This window comes from Apiospora phragmitis, assembly GCF_038363925.1.
Source record: "Apiospora phragmitis strain CBS 135458 chromosome Unknown utg000010l:1.0-9815664.0:1.0-9183399.0, whole genome shotgun sequence".
Classification (NCBI taxonomy): domain Eukaryota; kingdom Fungi; phylum Ascomycota; class Sordariomycetes; order Amphisphaeriales; family Apiosporaceae; genus Apiospora; species Apiospora phragmitis.
The window spans coordinates 7,433,044-7,446,111 of NW_027117409.1; the positions used below are offsets into that span (position 1 = coordinate 7,433,044).

Consider the following 13,068-nt stretch of genomic DNA (forward strand, 5'->3'; position numbering starts at 1 on the left):
ACAAGGTCTAGGACAGCAAACGCAACAAGGTATCCCCTCCGTTCCGATGCGTTAGGCCGCTTTCACCCGGTCACCACTTAGATGAATAACTCCTCTGTCAAGAACAGACAGTGTCAGTCTCGGTCTCTTCGTTCGTTAAGACGACAAGTTATGCAAAGGGGTAAGGAGACTTTTTTAAATGAGCATGTTCGACGACATGAACGGGCCACACACTCGCCGATGAGGTACCCAAAGCCATGAGCCTGGCAATGATAGGCATGGACGAGAACGGTAAACACCAAGGCTGGGCCGCTGTTGCTGGAGGAATAGGAATGAACTTGTAAAAGGGGTAAATGAAGCAAATTCATCCATCAAACCCCTGAGTTATATTGCATATAATGAACTCAACCTGTTGTACTAGCACACAGGGTATGGCATCTGGACTCGAAGCTCAATATGGGCGCTTTCATACTCATGAAGTCTCCAATTTCCTAGGAAAGCTATATGAGCATACCCAGTGTTCCGTCGAGAGGTGCTCCGGCTTCGTGCACCAAACCCAAGCGCGGAAGGGCTGAACAGGACAGCCAATGAAAGGAGGGCAGGGCTCGCTTGGCCGATGAGATACAGGTGCCAAATAACAAAAGAGCGTTGGGAGAGATATGGCTGTTCACTTGTAGACCATTCTGAAGACGCTATATGTAGAACTAGTGAAGGAAATACTGCCACAGGTTGCAGTTCGACCATCACATGAGATAAGAACAAAGGCGACATGAAATAGGACAGAAGCAAGGGGGGGAATCTCACCTCGGTGTATGTTTTCCCAACAGTAAGATCTGGTTCACCGAGACTGAGCAGGCCTAAGATAATTCGAACGAATATGCGTCAGAAGTTGATGGTATATACCTGGTTAGGTCTGGCGGGTGAAGAGTGGTGGGTAGGGTATCATGTAAGCGTTATGCATGAAGCGCAGGGAAAGAGAAGGAAACGACGACTGCCAGTCTAAGAACCAACCCATGGAGCAAAGTTGGAATAAAGACGGGAAAGAAGACGTGAGGTAAACTAGGCGCCGCCCAGATACTCCCACCGATGCAAGATGGCAGAGAAGCAGTTCAGCATGGAACTGTCGTTCAAATCTGCAAATCTGCTGTCGCGTCTGTCTGTGAGATCTATCTGCCCTTGGGCTGGAACTTGAGGAGCTGGGTCTGATGCAGGCGGGCAATCCCTGTGGATTCGAAAGAGGTGACGTTGGCGTATACAAGGTTTCCGTTGCGCCACACTCCCACCCGCACAAGAGTGGCTTTCGAGACAATTGAACGAAGTCGAGAGATCCCGTCGACCGCATAATCCTCGGCTAAACTCTTCCCAGCCAACAAATGTCCGAGCTTCTCTCACTCCTCCAGACGTCAAAGCTTCCAATTGGGAATCCAGCCTGCCAAGTGCCCGTGGTAGCTGCCGCCGCCGCCGCTTCAATTGCTTGACGCATTTTCAATACCCGAACCTCCCCCTCCCAACGTCCGTCAAACCCACGAAGCGCTCGTGTTGGCACATCACAACCGCCCCAAGATGGCGAATCCCCATCCCATCACCATTCTGCGCCCGCAAGAGCCCTTCCACCAGAGAGATGCCTTGAAGTCGACGGTCACGGGCGCCCTGGTCGGAGGTGCCGCTGGTTTATTCGCGTCCGCCATCCAGAACTCCCTCGCCAAGCAGAATGTCGGAGCTTGGGGCGTTTTCGCTCGCACCGGCGGCAATGTCGCTACCATGAGTACGGCCAATTCGAATGCCTTCGCGTCGTAACTGGAGCTAATTGACCCGCGCAGCTGCCGTTCCCGCCGTCTACATGTTCGCCAAGGATGCCTCGGCCAACCTCAGAGAGAAGGACGACACCTGGAACACCGCCATCGGAGCTTTCCTAGGAGGAGGCGTGATCGGCCTTAGATGTACGTACCAATTTCCCGACTCAATTGGGTATGGATGGGAAGTCTGATTGTGAAACAGCTGGTCGCATGCCTCAAGTCGTCGGCTGGGGTGCGGGCATCTCGATCGTCCTGTCAGCCTTCGAATTCACCGGTGGTAGCCTGAAAGGCAAGGGTAAGAACGAGAGACCCGATGTCATCGACGAATACGAGAGAAAAGAGTACCTGCGCAAGAACCGAAGGCGACCGTTAGTCGAGACCATTGCGGAAGTGGGCGAGGGCCGAGGTAAGATGATGACCTAACAAAGATGTCGTATTCCACGCCCGTCCGTCACATTCTAACAGCATCTTCAGGTATCGAGCCCCCGGGATACGAAGAGAGACGGCGAGAGCGGATAAAGGCCAAGTACGGCGTCGAGATCGACCCGGTCAAGGCCACAGTCGATGGTTCGGACTAGATGCAGAAACCAACCAAACAAGACTTGTAGAACTGTACATAAAGCAATCGGATTTTTTTGCGTCGTATAAGGGACGATTATGGGCTTACGTCTTCTATCCCGTGACGGTCGTGATGCACCTTCCCTGGTCATCCGCAGTCCTTGGCCATCTGGTAAGTGCAAACAAGCTCCCTGTTCTCCCAAGTAACATGATGATCTTTTTGAGGCTGTTAATGACTCGTGCAACGAGCATGATTCTTTTACACCATATTGTTCTATCTCTGATACCTACTACTGCCCTTACAATACTCATCAAGTTTCAATGGCAAGTTCTTGGCTAATGTACAAATCAGTGCTGTATCCTGCTCCCCCAGTTGTAATATGCACCACCCAGCGCAATTCCCAACCTGCATCAAGATTCGACGCAGGCTGATCTGCATTTATCCACTGCCCTTGCAGGCGGTAAGGTATGGTCAACAAAACTTGTGTTTATTGATTGCAAAAGACCGGCTATGTACTTGAAGACCAGAACTATATACATAACACCTGTGTGGGTGTAGACTTTCCCCATCGTTTGTTCACTCCCCATTTTCGCATATCCGCGACCTGAAACCGGTGTGTCAGCCGAGGGCCGAGGGGGACAGTCCGACACCCCCTCCAATTGAGGAACTAGTTGGCATTCAAGGAGAAGCTGGAGACGGTGAATGTCGCCGGGCCACCGGTGAAGGGCTCAGTTCCGAATTGAGCAGCTTCCAGAAAGTCAGCTTATCGCGCAGCCACGGAGCAGGGACATGGTGTGACTTACTAATGAGATACTGGTTGTTGGCAGGGAAGCCCTTGTTGCTGGAGAGGTAGTTGAAGAAATCCTTGATGTTGGCGTTGAACGAGTTGGACTGGCTGGGCGTGACGAAGCTGAAGACGTGCATGGCGCCGTTGTAGCCGTCCCAGAGCTCCCAGGTCTGGCCGGCCACGTTGACGGTGCCGACGTTGCTGCCGATGGGCTGGATGCCGCCGAGGCGGCCGAGCCAGATCATGAGCTCGTAGTCGCCGCTGCTGGTGTCGTGGTTGGGGTCGGCGGCGGTGAAGAGGTCGTAGGCGACGTTGGCGCGCAGGCTGTTGCCGCTGTACTGCCACGAGGCCGACGACTGGATGGAGCCGATGGAGGAGACGATTCGCTTGTTGTCGAGGGTGCGGCCGGCGTACGGGTAGGCCTTGACGTTGTTGTCGCCGCCCGACCACTGCCAGTTGACGTGGAAGCCGACCGAGTTGGAGTTGGCGTAGTCGACGTAGGTGCAGCCGCTGCCGGACCCAGAGTTCTTGCCCCACATGTTGTTGTTGAAGTAGTAGCCGCTTGAGGCGTGGTAGCCGTACTGGTCGCAGAGCGAGGCCTGTTGGGCCACCCCCATGGACGCCAGGGCGCCGAGGACGACGAGTGTGGACTTCATCTTGAGAGAGAGGCTCTGGGGCAGGGGTCTAGCGGAGTTTAGTTGAGGGTGATGCTTCGAATGCAGCGGTAGTAAGCTTGACTTCTCCAGGGATTCAGCCGGCCGTCACGGTCTACATATATAGATATTTTAATTCCTTCTATGACGGAGCCGCCAAGTGCTATTACTATATCGTGGCGTCAGGCTCAAGCAGCTCAGCCGTGTGAGGGATCCGCACCTGTCGGCACCCGAACTTGACCTTTCCAAATTTAGCTCGCATCAACCGGTACGGCGTACATACGTCCTCCGCTCTCAATTGAGACACTTCCGGAGGGGTTGAGACTTATTCATAGATGAAGAATTGGCGTTCGGTCGCCATCGCCAATCTGGGCTTACTGTAGCTCGTAGCCTTTCGGCCCTACTCCGCATGCCGCGCCGGCCGACATGTCATGTCGCGAGCCTTCGCCAGGGCCTGGTTGTCTATAGGAGATTATGGCTTGAAACTATGCGGGGAACGTGCTATATAACTCGAACGACGGGTCGAGCGATGCTACCCTGACAGATGCTTTGCAGGCTCACATAAATCCCACCAATCAGCGTGAGCTCAGCTGCATCGGGCCAAGCTGATCGACACGGCCGTTACCTTCTTTCTGTTACCTTTTGCGCTTCTATCCATTGACCCCATTCAACCATGGCGCTGGGCCGAGCTCTAGGTTAGTCGTTTTCCATCCCACGTCGCGCAATCGTCCTCAACAAGGTTTCCCCATCCGCCTGGAGCTGCTGACCCGACAACAACACCCACCGCCCTTCTGGCGGAACGGATGACTACTCCGGCGCCAGGGCAGCGACCCACGATGGACAACAGCTTCCAGTCCAGACCCGGCTATCCATGTCGACAGTTCAGGTCTAGCAAAAGAGAGCGCTTTCATCCTACTTCGGCCGTCTTTGACAGCGGAACAGCTATCGGGGCTCCGTCTCGTGGCACACCACTACGTAACGCAAGGCTTTGGGGGCTATATAGGCTATATGTGCTACTCATGCGCTTGCACTAGAGAACTATCTACACGGCCGAGAGCAAGAGAGAAATGCCTCCACTCAGCTGAATCGTAAAGACGTATGAATGCCGATACCGATATCCGATATCATCAGGGAGAAGAAGATCGAGGGCAATGGTAATGGCTACCCCAACTCACCTATCCCGCCAATCCACCACCCTCTGTAGTTGTGGGGGGGAGATGGATTGGCCTGGCCAAGTCAAAGACGCAGTTCCAGAAACGGTTGACTATAGGTGTAAGTAAATTATTATACAGCCATCTCAATCGCGATGAGTACATTATGTGTAATACGGATGTCAGTCTGCAGCCAGCAGCTGCTGATAGCCCTTGCATATGAGCAACGACGTCCAGCGGGCTTGTATGCTCTGACTTTATCTATCACTTTCTGTTAGGTCTACTTCTCGCTCTCCTTGCGGAAATGGCGTCGACGACATCAGGAAATCCTAGCCCGCCCATTTTCACCCCTACTCGGCGCTTGTACTCCAGTCTAGAATCATCTCGCCATGGAAGGTCCAGGCCGGCGGAAAGACGAAACTTGGTCCGAATCCACTCCCACGGGATAAAATCAGCGGTTTCCCAGTCGATAATACCAATCGAGCGGTCGTTCACATCTACAAGGATATTGCCCGGCCCCAAGTCGCAGTGACAGAGGTGAAACGGGACGGAGCAGTTTATGCCCATTTCTTTGCTTGCGGCAAGGAGATGATCGTTGGTAAAGGAGTGGTCTTGCCCAGCCAGATAGCAATCCGCAAGGGTTCGCTTGTTCAGGCCGCCTATATAGTCGGCTGTCCAGTGCGCCAGCTCTCTGCAGATTTCTATGACCCGGTTAATACAGTGTTCCTTCATCTCTTCATCCATGGTCGGCCATTCGCTGCCGAGAGTCCGGCCCCGCACCGCCGTCGTGAGTAAGACGAATCGGTTGCTCCAAAGGGCGTGGTAAAGGACTTCGGGCAAATCGAATGTCCATCCGCCTCTGGCGTGTAGGCACGCCAAAGTGATATGTTCGCGAGTGCAATGTGTCTCTTGCTCGTCCATGTCTTTCACCTTCAAGAAGGCTTCTCCGAACTGCCACGTGGCCGTGCGATCTCCAGCGCTGTACACTTTCTGGATAGGGCTCGTCGAAGAAGAACGAGTCTTGGCCATCACGCCAGGAGGGCTGGGTGTCGTACGGTTTGGATTGGCGGCGGATGAAGAGCCTGTCACTGATGAACCAAGAATCGCCGTCTATCTCTCGGACTGTTTCCCTGACTAGAGCCATAATCTTCTTATGTTTCGGTTGGAGTAAGGGAGGTTTGGTCACATGGTTGTGTTAAGAGAAGAAAAGTTTCTGTTTGTGTAACCCGAGCAGTGTCACGGTCAGGAACTGAAGGGAGCTCCGAACAGTTTCTCCGTACTTCCATAGCCATGTAATTCGTTTATTATAAATGTTTCATTCCTATCCAAGCTAACCCTGTATAAATGGAAAGGGTAAGAAGAAAAGAAAAGAAAAGAAAAGAAAAAGCCACCTGCCACTACCCATCTCTCAAGTGCAAAGGGGTGTTGGTTCTAGGTGATGTCGTCCGTGAGCTTTCGGCCTGCAATGACAATCGCCCCTTCGCCTCCTCGAAACAGAGAACAAGCGGTTCCCACCGAAATGGGAGAGAGCAGACAAGGCCATCACTAATTATAAACGAGCTGCGAATAATGGCTGGGAGGGTCGCCAATTCCACCACCACCGGTTCGGTATCACCCTTGATGGAAGGTGTCTTACCGCTCGACACGGCGCACCCGATGGGCTGGGTTGATCAAAAAATGTGCAATATATATAATATAGTACATCGTCTAATCTAGGTTATGCTCGCAATATATCTAGGTGGAAAAAACAACGTTTTCCGAACCGGGAAATGCGACAAATGCGATGCTATTTACTACTTCCTCGCGATGTCAAATACACACAAAAACTAGAGCACACTGCAGCCGCGCGGCTAAGCGCCAACCGAACTCGATTCCAAAGAAAGACACACACAGTAAGGTGTCTACCCCCAAAATACCCAACCCTACACCACCCCCACCGCTGCCCTTGCCGCTCGATCGCTTACCGCCGTTCGCCCGACTTGGCTTTGCTGAATGCGCGGCATCAGCGCCGTGATAAGGCCCGGGCGAGCTCGATCCAAACTCGACAATCGATCCATCTGCCAGCCTGAAGCCCCCTGACCCGCCGGAACCGGTCCGGCTCATGGCCTCACCGCCCTCGATACTATGCCTACCCACGGGCTCAAACACACCGCTGGCGCCCCTCAAATCAGGGCTCACCTTGGGACTCCTCCTGAGCCGCCCTCCAGTGCTCTCAGCCCTGCGGTGCTGAGATCCCAGGCTCCTGCCGCGCCGTCCCAGTCGGCTCCAAAACCTCGCAGGCTTAGTCTCACCTCTGCCGTTGCTTATCGCACCAGGATAGACACCCCCTCCCATGACGGGGCTGGGGGAGACCGTACCCCCGGCGCTACCGATACCACTGCCACCGGCGCCGCTCTCCGCGCGCCGTCTCCCTCTGATGGAATCGCTGTAAAGACTGTAGCTTGTCTGAGGGGTGTCGAGGTCGAAGCCCGGCAGTTGCGGGCTAGGCTCCGTCTCCACGACGCTTGGTCGGCGCGAGCGCGGCCGTTGCATGCTTTGGGGGCTCTGCGAGGCGCTACGGGCAAGAGGGCCGGCTAGTGGGCTGATGGACCGGTACTGCGATGCGGGCGCATGGGGAAGTGGTAAGGAGTGGGTGCTATGCGAACTCTGGTGACTATGATCGCGGCTCATAGGCTGGCTAGAGTAGCCCTGCGGGTGTTGATCTACAGGCGCAGCCCACGGCGCAGGGTGCACTGCTATTGGCGGATTACCCGCGGGATGGACGGGGACGGCATGGTGGTATGGTGGTTGAGCTGATTGAGACAGGATTGAAGACACAGATTGCGAAAGGTTTTGCTCGGATTCTTCGCTGATGTCGGCAAAACTAGGCTCCGGTCGGCTATGCAAGTCCAATCGCCGTACGCTACTTGAAGAACTAGGAGGCGAGGTCCGCAGAGCACTTGATGTGTTCACCTCTATGGGAATAGGGGGAGGTCGGAAAGGATCAGTGTACTGGGACGGACTAGAGCGGGCCGTTCGGCTTGGTGGATCAGACGGAGGCCTACTCGTCCGGCCTACCAGCGGCGGGGATGGAAGTTTGGGAGAGGCACGCTGGGGAGCAGGCGGGTCATTACCCGCCGGCATGTCCGAAGTGAGCGGCTCTCCTGCAAGCGGGCTTGAGACTCTGACGGGGCTGAGACCCTCGGTGGAGATGGGCTTGTCGTTCTCCTTGAGACGTTTGATGGTATGGGCAGTGTAGCTACTAGATGGTGCTGGATATGATCCGACTGCGTGGGAGAAAGTTGGAATCGGGATTTCTTCTTCAGGCGACGACGGCTCGGTGTAAGGGTTTCCAGTGTAAGATGGACGACCTGCGATGAGTTTAGGTCGTACCGGTGGTATGTCGGTAACCGGGGGTTTGGTCATATCGACAATAGGGTCGCCGCGTTCTCTCGGTGGCGGTGGGTTGACTTTCGATATTTTATTGAGCGTTGACTCGGCATCACTGTTGGCTGTGACCTTGTTGCTGCTAGAAGGGAGAATGCTGCTGTCCTTATGGCCATGCGTGTTCGTGTGACTGATGAACCCCTTTACGGTCTCCCGGCTAAGGCTGACTCGCGGGTCACTCAGGATCTGCTGTGACGCTCTCCATGACCCGGCGGGGTCTCGACGCCGGCGTTCCGCGTGGCGCTTCAATGTACGATGGTTTGATGAAGGCGCCGTGCTGACAGGTTCATATTCGTCGGGTACTGAGATAGACTCGAATATCTCGGTAGGGGCCGCCTCGGGCGTAACCGTCCGGGAAATGCTCTCGTCGTCCACCTCTGGCATGCCATAGGGCCAAGTGACATGCCAATGATATGGGTTGTAGTCGCCGGGGCTGTACACAGATGGCGACTCTAGTGGTGCGGTACTGTCGTCCCATAGGTTCAATTCGACCAAACTCGGGTTGCTAGGAGGAGTCGAGACTGAGTCTGCTTCTGAGCTGCTGCTGGTACGTTCGAAGACAGACACAAGTGGCAGCTCGCCTGAGCCTTCTTCGTCATTTGTCCGCTTTCTCTTGGAAAGTTGGTCAACCCTGACCTCGATGTCATCAATACGCGACTCCAGCTCCTCCCGAGGAACGGCGAGCTCTGGATACTTCCGCTCAAACCGGTCTATGGAGGAAGCCAACCTCTTCCCGTGTATTAGGAACCTCCGGTAGTCCTCTGGCAAGCCTGTTGTAGAATCGTCCTTGACCCGACGGTCGCTTTCTTCGAAAGCGCGACAGTAGACGCGGACAGCACGTTCTAGCCAGAATGCCGCTTGTTTTTCGTCGGCCAGGGTGTCGATAAAGAATGCCTGGACGATGCTATGAATCCTTAAGATGTCTAGGTTGTCCTGGTCCATGTCGACACTACGCGAGCTTTGCCCACTATTGGAGGAAACTTGATCGTTCTCATTACGTTCGATGAGGGCGAAGGCGATCAGAACCTTGAGCGTACTGTTCAGAGAAGGCCGCCGCGTCTGCGAGTCATAAGTCTTCATTGGGGTTCTCTTGTCCAAAGCACGAATGCCTGTTCACTTATTAGCGAGATCTCTGTGCCTTCGTAGATTTGATATTGCTTACCCAATGCGATCATCTCCACCGGAACGTGCTGACCAAAGAAGGCAAGAAGTGACATCAAATTGAGCGCGGCTACATTGCCGCGGTGCTGAAGCTGTTCCTTGACTGCGCGGTAAGCAGGTAGATTGCCAGCCTTCGGTCGGCTTTGATAAGATCGGAGATACTTCGACAAAGGCTCTCTTGTAGCCTTCAAGTGTAAAGCAGCCACATGGATCATGAGCGGGAGTCGTTCCATAAGCTGGACTAAATCATGAGCCCGACTAAGATCATCAGAATTCCAAGGTTTGTTTTCCCCATTTCTTCTAAAAGTAGCTCTTGAGCCTCGCGCGCCGAAAGCGACTCGAGAGCTATCACTTGAGGATTGTCGAACTGATAGTCTTCCGGCGTCGTCTTCTCGGTGGATGTGTAGATTATACTCGTCCTTTTAGTAAAAGGTATGAAATCCTCCAGGTTTTCATAGTCGAAGTGAACGCCATCAAGAACGAGGAGCCAATCTTCGTTGGCGCTGAGCCATCTATGCACAGCCCGGACCATTTTCTTAGTATCGGCCGCTTCGTCCAGGTGCTTGATGCGTTTGGATACCACCGACCGGGCAATATCCCAATAGCCGTACTCAAGCTCTTGCAATGTCTTGCACCTGATCCAGAACACACCGCCTGGATAGTCATCCTTATGCTCAAAGACGTATTGGCGAGCTAGGTGAGACTTGCCGCCACCTGGCATGGACTGAATAAGAACTGAAGAGGTTCCCCTTGATCGCCTCTCCTTATCCATCAGCATCTTGTGTAACGTTTTCATCTCCTTTTCCCGGCCCTTGAAAAGGGTGTTCGGTTTGAACGAAGATGGCTTCACGAATAGAGGATCCCGTTCGGGAGCCGTGGGTGGATCGGACTCTTGGGATGGGGGCTCGAGTCCTTGATCGAGTTCTTCTGGAGCTGGAAGGTTGGGCCTATCGACGGCATCGATCATTGAAGGAGACTTGAGTTCTGATAGGGACTTATTAAGATTATCAAGACCTTGTGCTACAGCAACAAAGAATCAGCCAAATATCCCATAAACATCAGCGCTCAACGAACTCGTCGTCACTCTCATTAAACTCCTCGATCTCGTAAGGCAAAAGGACATGACCTGATCTGCTTCGACGCAAACCCCGCTGAGAATGACCAGGACTAGGTAGAGCTGAAATGGGGGTTTCTACAGAGAACGTACTTGAACCTTGACCTGCCTGCTGAGCGGCTCGTTGTGATTTCAACTGCGTAACGTTAGTATCGTGCCCCGAGGACCGCACAGGCTCCATGACTTACCCAAGGTTGCATCCTCTCTGTTATTTCATGTTGCGCTCGTGCGAATTTCTCTTCATCTTCGACCCTCCACCTTGTCGCAACCACATCTGGTGCTTCTTCGGCCCACTCCTTGATGGTGATGGCAACCGTGCGGTAGCCCGGCGCATTGCGGCTATCGAATTTGCACATGCCGGAGTGCGTTGCTTCAATAGCAAAGTAGGTGACGCCGGGAAGTTGCGGGCTGGCCGACTGAGCATCTACCACCAGCATCTTGGTCCCCTTCAAGTCGGTCTTATGATTTTCGTGAGCCATGAGGATCTTGAACCGCTGATAGATGTCTAGGAAGTGGCTGTTGATGTTTTGTAACGTTTCGTTGTCTCTTTTGAGAGTTTTGAGCAACACTGATTCCGAATGCCAGAAAGCCTTGGGCACGACCGCATCTGACATGCCTTGCAGCATGACTGCCCACGAGCCCATGTCGGAGCCTACGTGTGGAGTGCCAAGAAAGATGATGCCAAACGTGGATACGAAGATCTGGCGGTAGTCTTCATGTTGCGATGCCCTCAAGTCATTGGAGTATAGCAGAGCTCTCTTGACGAGTATACCGCCCAGACTGTGGCATACCCAGATGATGGGATTGTTCGACGACTGCTCATCTTTCCGATAATGTGTCAAGCTCGTCACCAGGGTTTGCGCATGCATGTATATGAAGTTGTCCGATGGGTTGACGCCATGCTTCTTCGAGTAGACGTCTGCATTGTAACCATATACGAGAATGTTCGCGCGGGTAGTTCTGAGCGACTGCGGAAGGAGATCAGTTGGCCAGAAGACGTCGTTCTTTCCGGTCCAAGTTCTTTGCGGGTCCCCGTTGAGTCCATGGACCAGAACAACATCGACCTTCGCATCCGGATGTGTGTATACGGCTGTCGCCTCGAAGCGAGATATCTGTTTATTGATGGAGCCCTGGAGTCAAGAGATAACTTGTTAGCCACTGCCAAGATACTCTCGTCCGATCTGATATCGACCAAAGGTTCAGCCACAGCCACTACGCCAATAGAGGTGGGGGTCTGAGACCGAACCAAGCCATCATGAACATTCATAGTTCCGACGAGCTTGATTTGACCCGTGCGCCTGAAGAAACAAATGCGCCAAACAGCCAGCAAGGGATGCACAAAGAGTTGAGAGAGACGATAGAGAGTGCATCACTTACCATACTTACAATGGCCAAGGCCAAGGCGTATGCTTGCTGTTATTCTCTTACTGCTGTCTCTGGGAGGTGGATGTATTTGAAGCCGCGCCAGCAAGTCCAAACTAGGGCAGTACTCTACACTCGTCCACTTATATATATATATATATATGAAAGCCGAAGTTCGGTATGGCAGAATCATGCATCGGTATTTCGAGGCACAGCAGAGAGAGAGGCGCTGTTAGCGAGACATGGGGTGCATAACCTGCGGATCAGTCAATCCTACGCCATCTGTGAATAGCAGCAGCTTCGATGGGTAGGACCGAGAGGACTCCGAACACGGTCTGTTACTACATATGTCCAAGGTATTCGAGGGTCTGATGATTCAGTAGCGGAGTCCTGTGTGCTCTGGATATTGTGGCTAGCGTTGACGGAGTGGTTGGGACGGTTCAAACATTCCCGCACGACACAGAAGGAACAAGAGAAAAACAAGAGCGAGCAGAATAAACGACGATGTTAGGTTGGATATAGAAGCCATGTGTCACGGGTCCCAGGCTGTCACATTCCAGCATGAACCGGTGTTCCGAGTCAAGACTGGCAGGGTGCGTGATGATGGTTAGGCCAGCTGAGTCTCCCGCACCCCCCTCTTAAAACAGTGAGGCTAAGCGATAACGGGCGTTAGTTGGCCGCCTAGCAGCATCTCTCCCGCCCATCTGCACACCCTCTTTCCAGCGGGAAGAAGCCAGGGTCTGGCTTTCTCCAGGGTACTACCCCTGCTCACTGCCCTTGTGTGTACTGGTTGGAGGGGGGGGGGGGCGATGCCGCAATGCAAGGCATGAGAATGCGATGATGACGACTTCCTGTCCCTAACTCAGGAACAGAAACCGGCACTCACAGTCTCACACCCTGCCTAAATTTGGACTCCATGATGAGCCTGCGGAAGGAATGCATCGATGGCAACTGAAGCTTCTGTCTCCCACGAGGAGCCGAATTCTAGCTGTAACGTAGACGCCACCCGCGTAGTTCGTTTGGCAGTGACTGCCTTGCGTTCGTTCTGCATTGCAACACTGCAACAATTGTTTCACGGCA

The 13,068-nt window shown here is 53.6% G+C and overlaps 4 protein-coding genes across 4 annotated transcripts; 1 reads left to right on the forward strand and 3 right to left on the reverse strand.

Annotated features, from left to right (window-relative positions):
• Positions 1 to 1,542: 1,542 nt before the first annotated feature.
• PG994_012022 (uncharacterized protein) lies at positions 1,543 to 2,353 on the forward strand (the record flags this gene model as incomplete). The annotated part of the gene is made up of 4 exons (XM_066863431.1): positions 1,543 to 1,744; positions 1,800 to 1,919; positions 1,978 to 2,181; positions 2,250 to 2,353. The coding sequence occupies 4 exons, from the start codon at positions 1,543 to 1,545 to the stop codon at positions 2,351 to 2,353; spliced, it is 630 nt and encodes a 209-aa protein (XP_066712541.1).
• Positions 2,354 to 3,001: 648 nt separating this feature from the next.
• Positions 3,002 to 3,777, reverse strand: PG994_012023 (uncharacterized protein; the record flags this gene model as incomplete). The annotated part of the gene is made up of 2 exons (XM_066863432.1): positions 3,002 to 3,081; positions 3,138 to 3,777. The coding sequence occupies 2 exons, from the start codon at positions 3,775 to 3,777 to the stop codon at positions 3,002 to 3,004; spliced, it is 720 nt and encodes a 239-aa protein (XP_066712542.1).
• A 1,412-nt stretch (positions 3,778 to 5,189) lies between these two features.
• Positions 5,190 to 5,954, reverse strand: PG994_012024 (uncharacterized protein; the record flags this gene model as incomplete). Its single annotated transcript, XM_066863433.1, has 1 exon — positions 5,190 to 5,954. One exon carries the CDS (start codon positions 5,952 to 5,954, stop codon positions 5,190 to 5,192), a length of 765 nt encoding a protein of 254 aa, XP_066712543.1.
• Positions 5,955 to 6,734: 780 nt separating this feature from the next.
• On the reverse strand, positions 6,735 to 12,006 carry PG994_012025 (uncharacterized protein; the record flags this gene model as incomplete). The annotated part of the gene is made up of 6 exons (XM_066863434.1): positions 6,735 to 9,460; positions 9,514 to 9,770; positions 9,881 to 10,496; positions 10,720 to 10,762; positions 10,815 to 11,756; positions 12,004 to 12,006. 6 exons carry the CDS (start codon positions 12,004 to 12,006, stop codon positions 6,735 to 6,737), a joined length of 4,587 nt encoding a protein of 1,528 aa, XP_066712544.1.
• Between the last annotated feature and the right edge of the window lie 1,062 nt (positions 12,007 to 13,068).